The sequence below is a fragment of the Anopheles merus genome, chromosome 2R, assembly GCF_017562075.2.
Source record: "Anopheles merus strain MAF chromosome 2R, AmerM5.1, whole genome shotgun sequence".
Lineage (NCBI taxonomy): Eukaryota > Metazoa > Arthropoda > Insecta > Diptera > Culicidae > Anopheles > Anopheles merus.
In genome coordinates, this window is record NC_054082.1 from 59,465,461 (window position 1) to 59,477,068 (window position 11,608).

At 43.9% G+C, this 11,608-nt stretch overlaps 1 protein-coding gene across 1 annotated transcript; it reads left to right on the forward strand.

Moving 5' to 3' along the window:
• Positions 1-8,897: 8,897 nt before the first annotated feature.
• On the forward strand, positions 8,898-10,419 carry LOC121589555 (cell wall protein RBR3-like). The gene is made up of 4 exons (XM_041908552.1): positions 8,898-9,082; positions 9,191-9,377; positions 9,516-9,617; positions 9,756-10,419. Exons 2-4 carry the CDS (start codon positions 9,284-9,286, stop codon positions 9,851-9,853), a joined length of 294 nt encoding a protein of 97 aa, XP_041764486.1. The 5' UTR covers positions 8,898-9,082; positions 9,191-9,283; the 3' UTR covers positions 9,854-10,419.
• Positions 10,420-11,608: the final 1,189 nt, after the last annotated feature.

The window sequence follows — 11,608 nt, forward strand, 5'->3', positions numbered from 1 at the left end:
CACGCCAAAATATAAACAGTACAAAGGTTGGGATAAACAGAGGTGCGTTAATCGATCTGAGCGCAATCGATCACCACTGCTATAAAACGCGAGCAGGATAGACGATCGGGCGAGAGAGAGAAAGAACAATCGTTCTAAGCGGTCAGGGTTCGTGTGCCAGGTCAACGGTCGAGGATCGGGAATCGGCAGAGCGCGCGAGAAATCTTGACCAAATAAGGGCATGCGCAACAGAAGCGATTTATTAATCAAAGTGTGAAGACCCAAATTGTAAAAAAGTGTGAATAATTTTGAATCAATTAAAATAAATATAATTTCAAATCCACGCTATACAAAGGTCTTGTTATCGCTTCCACAAGCTTTTTTACAATTTAAAGTTTTTTTTTTAATATCAACCAAATTAAAAGTTCGTGAAAGTGTTCAACGCAAAAAAATGCCGAAGCCAAAGTTCGACTGTGTCGGTTGTGACCGCGAAAACGCGGTATCGTATATGGTGCTATGTGACGCGTGCTCTAAGTCGATTGCGCTGGTGTTTCCAAGGAGGTGAAGTACGTGAAGTGGGTGTGTGAACGGTGTGAAAGCGGCGAAAAGGACGAGGCAGCCAAGGTGAAAAGCCACGAGATGCGTGGCAAACCTAGTAGGGCTACTCGTGGGAAGGCCCAATCTCAGGATGGCGATACATCCAAAACCCGTTTAGAGAAACCCGTAGAAGTACCTTTGCAGCAGAAACCAGCGGACCAAAAGTTAGCCTCATCAAAAGTGTCCTTAGTCGCAACTCCGGGCATAGTTATGGCTCAGCGAAGCGTTAGGAGCAAAACGGGTACTGCGCCGACAAATACGGCGCATGTGGAAAAGAACAGAATGGCGCCCAGTCTGATCGAAGGTTTTAGCTCTCGATGCAAAATAAACCCCAACCAAAAGGATAGTGCATCGTACGTTTCTCGCAGAAGTAAAAGCTCTGTGGCAACGACACTGAAGCTAGAACGTTAAGCTAAAGAGCGAAGGTTGGAAGTCGAAGCGCTTCAAACTGAAATGAGTAAAAGAATCGCGAAATTGAATTCGGATTACGAAGCGATGAAGCAACAGATAGAGGATGGCAGTGTTAGCAAGAGAAGTGGTCGCATCGTTAGTGAAACATCACAAGTCGTTGATTGGTTAACCAGTGACCATGGGCGAAAAGTACTTCCTAACCCCTGCACAAGTACCGCAGAAGAACGTGAGAGTGCGAGGCGATTGTGGGGTAGAAAGCTACCAGCGTTTTCCGGATCGATAAAACAGTGGCCTGTGTTCTATAGCTACTACAATCGGTCAACCGAGGCGTGTGGTTTTACTTCGGTCGAAAACATCATCCGGCTTGAAGAAGCGCTTACCGGACCAGCAAGAGAAGTGGTGGAATCCAAGTTCACCTCTCCAGATGCAGCTCCCCAGGTCATGAAGTTGCTGAAGCAGTTGTATGGACGACCAGGACTTTTAGTTAAAGAATTGATCGAGCAGGCACGGCAAATCGAGAACCCGAAACCAGGGCGCTTGGACCAATTGATATCCTTTGGTATAGAAGTCCAAAAGTTATGCGATCATTTGACGGCCAACGAAATGGAAGATCATTTCTCTAATCCGGAACTGCTGGAAGAACTGGTAAGAAAACTGCCGGCCAACAGAGCCTTGGAGTGGGTGCGATTCAAAAGGAACTTCGTTAAACCAACGCTAAAGAAATTCTGCGCTTTCATGGAAGAGCTGACTGAAGACTGTTGTGAATTAACAGTGCCTGCTAATGTAGAAGCTCTTCGTGCGCCACCAAGAAACATTTGAGGTCATTCCTTCCTGCACGTATCTAGTGCGGTTGAATCCGCAAGTAGAGTAAACACGAACGGCCAAAACTCTCATCATGCGCAAGCTACACCATCGCGAACGAGTGTGAAGTGCTATGTATGTGAAGATCCAATGCATCGCGTCCGTCAATGTGGAGTCTTCAGAGCCATGACGGTTACAGATCGTCATGCTACAGTCAGTAGGTTGCAACTTTGCGCGAATTGCCTGGGCACTCATGGAACGAGACCATACAAATCTACGTTCGTCTGTAGAGTGGTGGGATGCGGTATTCGGCATCATACACTGCTCCATCAAGAACCATCCGCTTCCACGTCAAGTGCGCAGTATTATGCTCACGTAGAGAAATCGACGACGACGCTATTTCGAATAGTTCTGGTGACTGTTTATAATGACCAACGCAGTATCGACACGTATGCTTTCTTGGATGAAGGATCTTCTCTGACACTGGTGGAAACGTCGCTAGCCCAACAGTTAGGACTTGAAGGTGTTCGTGATCCTCTAGAGCTGTGCTGGACTGGCAATTACTGCAGGAGAGAGGAATCATCGCAACGTGTGCAGCTGGAGATATCGGCCAGGGGCGGTGAGCGGCGCTACTCTATAGCGGCCGCTCACACCATAAATCAGCTAAGTTTACCGACTCAGTCAATTGACACTTCACTGATATTGAACTTGAATTACTTCCAGGAACTTCCGGCGATACAGTATCGTAACGCAGTACCTCAACTGCTGATTGGGCTGCAAGACGTTTCGCTGATGAAGCCACTGGAAGTGCGATCGGGCGAGGAAGGTCAACCAATTGCTATGCGAAGTCTAGCGTTGAGCGTTTCACTACCGGCTTATTGTGGGCAGAAGATGAGGTATGTTTCCCAGATAGCCTTCCAATGGCTAAGAAACGCCTATTGGCATTGGAACGCAAGCTGGAAAAAGATTTACCCCTAAAAGAAGAAGTTCATAATCAGATTAGAATGTACGTTGAGAAGGGATTTGCACATGAAGCATCTAATGAGGAGGTGCTTGAAGCCCCTCCTGGTCGTGCATGGTACTTACCAATAAACGTCGTTGGCCACCCTCGCAAACCGGAGAAGAAAAGATTAGTGTGGGATGCAGCTGCTAAAGTAAACGGGGTATCTCTGAATTCAAAGCTGCTGAAAGGCCCAGACCTATTAGTTCACCTTCCTGGAGTATTGTGCAAATTCAGACAGAGACGTGTTGCCTTTGGAGGTGATATTGAAAAAATGTTCCACCAAATACGAATAAGAAAGCCTGACACACACTCTCAACGATTTCTTTTTCGATTCAATCCGGGCGAAAGACCCAAAACATACATCATGGATGTCGCTACGTTTGGCGCAACTTGCTCACCGTGTTCTGCTCAGTACGTTATGCACTTGAATGCCGACCAATACAAAGAGACGTACCCAGAAACTGCCGCTGCAATCAAGCAGAAAACCTACATGGATGATAACTTTGATAGCTGCGACACCGTAGAAGAAGCAAATGCCAGAGCACGACAAGTCCACCTTATACATAGCAAAGCCGGTTTCAATATGCGCAATTGGATGAGTAATGAGTCAACAGCCCTTGTAGGTTTGGAAAAGGCTAACAGAATCCAACACAAGGCGATAGAACTGGAACAAAAAGAACAATTTCCGAGAGTTCTAGGTCTCACCTGGGACACGTCAACCGACGTAATAAGATTTGCTGCAAATTGGCAAGATGCTCTGAAACCTTATGCGGTAGGAGAAAAGAGGCCGACAAAGCGTATTGTGATGAGCTTATTCGATCCTTTGGGCCTTCTAGCCCCAGCACTGATCCATGGCCGAATTCTAATGCAAGACTTATGGCGGTCCGGACTGGACTGGGATGCTGAGTTGAGCGACTCAGAACATCTTAAATGGCAACGATGGGTTAACCTGCTACCGGGTCTCGAAAGGCTGGAAATTCCTCGATGGTACTTCTCGAAAGCATCGGTGGTTGACTACAATAGCATTCAGCTTCATGTGTTCACCGATGCGAGTGAACTTGGGTATGGATGTGCAGCCTACCTCCGCATGGCAACGGCTAGCGAGATTAATTGCTGTTTGGTGATGGCAAGAAGTCGTGTAGCACCATTAAAACATTTGTCTATTCCGCGCATGGAGCTCGAAGCAGCATTGCTAAGGGCAAGACTAATGCAAGCAGTGAGCGAAAATTTGGAGTTACATATTTGTCACAAATTCATACAGACTCTGAAGTTGTCTTGTCCTGGATCCGTTCTCCCAAGCGAGAGCTTAAACAATTTTTAGCTTGCCGAGTTGGTGAAATACTGACGCTAACCGAACTGCACAACTGGAGGCATGTTCCCACGAAAGAAAATCCGGCAGACTGCTTAACAAAATGGTGCAAAGAGACAGACATTCAACCAAACGGAATGTGGTTACTTGGACCATCGTTCTTGCGTAGCGATTCTGTACCGGTTTATGTCAAATTGTAGACGAAAACGTGCAGGTCTTCCGGTGTTAACGATAAAGGCCACTAAAAAACAGCAAGCTCATATTCTAAAATCTGTTTCGTACGAAAACTTACCCCTGAGCTCCGAAGAGTTTGAGAAGGCTGAGATAGTGATATGGAAGCTTACTCAAGAAGACGCATATCATGCGGAAATGCAAAAGCTAGAGATCAGCCAGCCAGACCTAAAACAGGATGCCGCAACCGAACTGGAGAAAAACAACCCCCTGTTCTCGCTCACGCCTTTTAAAGACGCACACGGAGTTCTACGCGTGAATAGCCGACTATGCAAAGCAAAGCAGATAGATCTCAACGCACGTTATCCGATCATACTCCCGAAAAATCACACCGTGACGGAACTGATCATTAACGATTATCACCGCAGGTTCGGGCATGCCAATAGCGAAACGGTTGTGAATGAGATTAGGCAGCGGTACTACATACAACACCTGCGTTCGTGTGTTTCCAGGACAATGAAAAACTGTCAACGCTGCAAAATAAGAAAATGTCAGCCGAGCATACCTAGAATGGCACCACTCCCAGAAGCGAGACTTACCTCCCACATTCGTCCGTTTAGTGCAGTAGGCATCGACTACCTGGGGCCAATAGAGGTGGTCAACGCAAGACGGCGAGAAAAACGATACGTAGCTGTGTTTACTTGCCTCGTTACACGAGCATTGCATTTAGAAGTCGCACACAGCTTGTCTACAGTAGCGTGCATCATGGCAATTCGTCGGTTTGTGAGTCGAAGGGGTCCTCCTACCGAAATATTTTCCGATAATGGCACGAATTTCGTCGGCGCTAACAACGAGCTACAAAAACAAATAGCAGGCAATAAGTACTCCCTAGCCGACACCTTTACCGACGCACACACTACGTGGCGATTCAATCCACCTTCAGCACCGCACATGGGCGGAGTATGGGAGCGAATGGTGAGGAGTGTCAAAGAAGCATTGAATGCGTTTGACGATAGGGGAAAATTAAATGACGAAATTCTACTCACAGTTCTTGCAGATTCAGAGAGCCTGATTAATTCGCGCCCCCTCACATACATGCCACAAACGCTCTCCGACTCGGAAGCATTAACACCAAACCATTTCCTTTTAGGATCGTCGGTAGGAAGAAAGGAGATGGTAACCATTGTACCACACCCGGCGGAAGCTCTAAGGAACAGCTATTGCCGAGCTACAGAACTCACCAGCCACTTTTGGGATAGATGGCTCAAAGAATACGTCCCGACTCTTCATGGGCGAGCCAAGTGGCAAAAAGAAGGCGAACAGTTGAAAGTGGGCGCGTTGGTCTTCGTGACGGAAGGAGCTCGAAAGGAATGGCCACGAGCTGTTGTAGAAAAAGTGTTTCCTGGATGTGACGGTAGAGTCAGGCAGGCGATGGTGAGAACAGCGCACGGAAAAATGTTAAAACGCCCGGTCGTAAAACTAGTGAGGATCGATGCAGAAGTTGATAGAGAGGAAGAAATTGATGATGCAAAGGTTGATAGTGGGAACGGCAAAACACAGTAGGTTGATTGTCGCGTCTTTATCAACTGGTGAATCCAAACCGCATGGATTCACGTGGGGGGAAATGTTGACACGCCAAAATATAAACAGTACAACGTTTGGGATAAACAGAGGTGCGTTAATCGATCTGAGCGCAATCGATCACCACTGCTATAAAACGCGAGCAGGATAGACGATCGAGCGAGAGAGAGAAAGAACAATCGTTCTAAGCGGTCAGGGTTCGTGTGCCAGGTCGACGGTCGAGGATCGGGAATCGGGAGAGCGCGCGAAAAATCTTGACCAAATAAGGGCATGCGCAACAGAAGCGAATTATTAATCAAAATGTGAAGACCCAAATTGTAAAAAAGTGTGAATAATTTTGAATCAATTAAAATAATGTAGGAGGCGAGCTGAACTTAGGGACATAAGGACGTAAGGACGGCAGACACAGATTCACGTGTTTTTCTGTTCACAGTTCAGCGTGAATTAACTTCTTTATTATTTTTGACAGTTCACATCTTTTTGACATTTGTATAAATGCAAAGGTATGTACATATGTGTCATTTGACGTTTAATGTCTACACATGACAGTTCGGATTCTGTTTGTCTACAATAAATATAATTTCAAATCCACGCTGTACAAAGGTCTTGTTATCGCTTCCACATCGATTTAGTTCAAGCTTATTTGCAAATGGAGGTAGCACCCGAAGATCGTGAGATGCTGACTCTTAATACTCATCGAGGACTGTTTCGTCCAAAGCGATTGATGTATGGTATTGCATCAGCCCCAGCGATTTGGCAACGGCAAATGGAAGGAATCCTGCATGGAATTTCAGGGGTAAGCGTTTTTCTCGATGAATTTAAAATCACTGGTCCTAATGATCAAATTCATTTGCAAAGGCTAGAAGAAGTCTTAAAACGACTAAAGGATAGAAACATACGCCTTAACAAAGAAAAATGCCTATTTTTTGCTAAACAAATAGATTATTGTGGCTACACCATAGATGAACATGGTATACACAAAATGCGTGACAAGATCGAAGCAATTGCTAATATGCGCAGGCCAAGTAATAAAGACGAAGCACGTTCGTTTGTGGGTCTGGTTAACTACTATGGAAGGTTTATGCGAGATCTGAGCACAATTCTCTATCCTTTAAATAACCTGCTAAAGAATGACACGCCATTTAAATGGAACAAAGAACAAGAGAAATCATTTCAAAAAGTGAAAGAACATATCCAATCTAATGAATGCTTAGTGCACTATTCACCAGAACTACCACTTTTGTTGGCAACAGATGCTTCTCCATACGGAGTTGGTGCAGTATTGAGCCATGTATATCCCGACGGCACAGAACGACCTATTCAGTTCGCGTCACAAACTCTGAATAAGGTACAACAAAAGTATATGCATGTAGATAAAGAGGCATACGCTATCATGTTTGCGATGAAGAAATTCTTCCAATATTTATACGGACGTCAATTTACATTGGTTACCGATAATCAAGCGATTGCTAAAATTCTAGGAGAGCACAAAGGTATACCAGTAATGTCAGCTTTACGAATGCAACACTACGCAACTTACTTACAAGCATTTGATTACAAAATACGATTCAGAAAAGCCGCCGATAATGCCAATGCAGACACCCTTTCACGACTGCCATTAAGCTGCCAAGATACCACTACATTGTTTGAAGAAACTGATGGCATTGAAATTAACCAGATTGAAACACTTCCACTTACAGTAAAAGAACTAAGCCAAGCAACAGCAGAAGATCTAACAATCAAAACACTCATACAAGGTATCACACATGGGAAGCAAGTACCAAATGAAAACAGATTCGGAATTTAACAACAAGAGTTTACGGTACAACAAGGTTGCTTGCTTCGGGGAGTAAGAGTTTACGTTCCTGCTAAATTGAGAGCGCGAGTACTAGAGGAACTGCATTCGACACATTTTGGTGTAACAAGAACAAAATCTCTAGCAAGAGGTTATTGCTGGTGGCCCGGTATCGACATCGCTACTGAGACAATGATAAAGAACTGCGCTGATTGCTTATCTACAAGACCGGAACCATCAAAAGTTCCCTTACACTGTTGGGAGAAACCAACGGCTCCGTTCGAAAGAGTTCATGTAGACTTTGCGGGACCTTTCATGGATACCTATTTTTTATCATGGTCGACGCCAACAGTAAATGGCCGGAAATACGAATTTGCAAATCTACTACAGCAGAAAAAACATGCAAATGTGTCGCGAGATATTTAGTAGTCAGGAATTACCATCGGTATTGGTCAGCGATCACGGAAGACAGTTCACTTCCAATGTGTTTCAGCGATTTTTGAAGATGAACCGAACTGTCCATAAGATGGGAGCACCATACCATCCAGCTACTAACGGGCAAGCGGAACGTTATGTACAAACGTTCAAGCAAAAGCTGAAGGCTTTGAAATGTTCAAAGTCTGAGTTGCATCTTAGTCTATGCAACATACTTATCACTTTTCGCAAAATGATTCATCCTTCCACAGGTAAAACACCATCACAACTGATTTACGGTCGTCAAATAAGGTCACGTATTGATCTTATGCTACCTTCGAATGAAGTGCATAATGGAGGAAATTTGCATACGAAGCAATTTTCTGATGGCGACCGTGTAAGAGTGCGAGACTACCTATCGTCGGACAAATGGAAATTTGGACGAGTGATGGAAAAGTTAGGAAAACTGCGGTATTCGGTACGTCTCGATGATGGCAGAGTATGGGAACGGCACACTAATCAAATGATGGGTGTGGGGGAGGACCTACCAGATTCGAACAACAACCTGACAGATGCACAACCTACAAGAAGTCAGGATGCAGTGAACCTGAGACGTTCGAGCAGATTGCAAGGAAGATGATTTCAATGCAATCATCCGGATCCTTGTTTTCAGTCGTCAAGGGGAGAGATGTTATATACACCTCGTACACACCGTGCGTATCCAACCACGATGTGTAAACCGCTGTGACAGTTGACGCGCGGCGACAGATATGGAAGTGAAGGAAGAGGAAAATACAAAGAGGAATTTGGCGGCACGCTCTCTCGCGTACGAACAACCAAGCAAAGTGGTCGACTTTCATTAGAGATATCCGAAAGATATAACATCTTGCTTCGACATTGTTGACTGTCTCATCGTCACTACCACCTATATTCGATTCGTCAGATATGTTGACCGTCCCATCGTCGACGTTACCCATCCGTGATGTGTGCGGTACATTTCTTTTGGGTGGATCTATATCCGGTTCGTCAGCCATACCGGGACAGCGATCCTCTTCCGGATTGTCATTGTTGACCGTCCCATCGTCACCACCCCCCATCACTAATGTTTCCGGTTCGTTTCTGTTCAAAGGATCTATGCCCAGTTCGTCAGCCATACAAGGACAGCGATCCTCTTCCGGACTGTCATTGTTGACTGTCCCATCGTCACCACCACCCATCTGTGATGTTGGTGGTGGCCATACCGGGACAGCGATCCTCTTCCGGAACGTCATTATTGACCGTCCCATCGTCACCACCACCCATCTGTGATGTTTCCGGTAAGTTTCTTTTGGGTGGATCTATGCCCGGTTCGTCAGTCATACCGGGACAGCGATCCTCTTCCGGACCGTGATTGTTGACCGTCCCATCGTCACCACCACCCATCACTAATGTTTCCGGTTCGTTTCTGTTCAAAGGATCTATGCCCAGTTCGTCAGCCAAGCCGGGACAGCGATCGTCTGCCGGAACGTCATTGTTGACCGCTTCATCGTCACCGCCACCCATCTGTGATGTTTACGGTAAGTTTCTTTTCGGTGAATCTATGCCCGGTTCATCAGCCATACCGGGACAGCGATCCTCTTCTGGACCGTCATTGTTGACCGTCCTATTGTCACCGCCACCCATCACTGATGTTTCCGGTACATTTCTTTTCAAAGGATCTATACCCAGTTCGTCGGCCATGCCGGGACAGCGATCCTCTTCCGGACCGTCATCCTCGCCCAGTCTGCCGTCTTTACCTGGTTCATCTTCATGATCCGGCGCGCATAATAATTCACTTGATAAAAAAGTGGATATTCTTATGAAGCTATCGAAGCAGACTCTTGCTGAGGTCAAAATTATGTTTAATGCAATGAATCCGAGAGCTGGGATAACCTCACGCAATACAGCCATCACTGCCATTGATGCAAAAGAAGAGTTAGAAGCCTTTAATGCTAACTTAGAAGTTAATACGTATATGGCTGAGATATTATGCTCACTTTTGTATACAATTGATCATATAAAAATATGTTAAAGAAAGACTTGACAAAATAATAGATCTCTTGTTTACTAGGGAATTTCTTTCAAAATGTAGTTGGTCAGGGATTGGTCGTCCCAATCAAAAAGTCGCATTTGCTGCCTTTGAAAATGTATTCGTATTAATCAAATTTGCTGGAGGAAACAAATTTCTTCAATTAAATGACGACTACGTGAAGAAGATTTTAGTGAGTAAAATGGATCACGGGAAGAGAAGAAATGAAACAAAAACGTTGCGAGAAATAATTTCACTTTAGAAGCTTAGAATATTATAAGTAAATTGGTAAACGTTCACAGAAATATAAAAAAAATAAACACTTATTAATCAATGAAATCAAGTGATTCATTTATTTATGAACCAAATTTAGTAACATATAAAAAGTTCCTCCATCCCTATTAGTTTATAATTGTGAAGCAATACATCTGCATTCTTCAATTATAATCCAGCTAGCACCATGAGGAGGTTGGGATAGGAGTTAAAGATACGCATGAAGTATCTTAGCATTTGCTAGCCTGCTGAAAAAGAAAAAAAAATACAAACAAAATTTTAAACATTGAAAAAAGCTCCTCTTTGTTTGTTTCTATTGCACTATCTAACTAGCTACTCTTGAAACATGTGCGTTAAAGGACTGAAATGAAAAGATACTCCTCCATCTAACGATATCGCTAAAAACTTGCATTTAACATCCCTAACATTTATCCTAACTATTTCAGATGATAAATCGTCTACGCTAGCTATGTAATTAAATATTACTTCTGAACTACATGGATACGTGAAAGCTGCCCTTTTCCTTAAAATCTGGTGCCCCTCAATAACGAACGTTCCTGATAATTCGGTTGCCTTGATGTAACGAACTATTTCATTATTTCTGCGGTATAGCTCAGTTTAAAACCAATTGTCTCTCGTTTCCTTATTGATAGCGCTGTAGCAATGTTTGTAGATGAATTAAGGATTTATTATATAAGTACGTGTCCCAGCAAATCTATGCAAGATACTAAATGAGAAATAAATAAATAAATAAATTTCTTGTTAAAAACCATGCATTTCTATTTCCCTGTCTTAAAACAAAATCTGACTTCACGTGCAAAATTACCTCTTTCTGTCTAAATTTTATATATGGATAAGTTAGTTTTGTTTTCTGTGTACTTGTTTCAATTCTACACAGTTCGCCTATCCTACCTACGACTTGGCTCAAGCAATTATTCCCTGTCCTGACAAATCTTTTAAATTGCTGATACTTGTTTTCGGCTGGGAACGTTGAAATTGTTGGAAGGGGTCCGATATTTTCTACATCTTCTTGTACATGCAATAGAGTATGAACATTGTAAGTCATAAACTTACGATCGTAGATTGAGCTAAATTCTGAACAAATTGATCTAATAATGACCCCGCGTACTTCCAATAGTCTTGATAAATTTTAGTGGAAAACATTGTAATAGCTACAACCAACAGTTTAAAATGGTGATATGCCCTGTCACTTATTCTGCCTTTTAG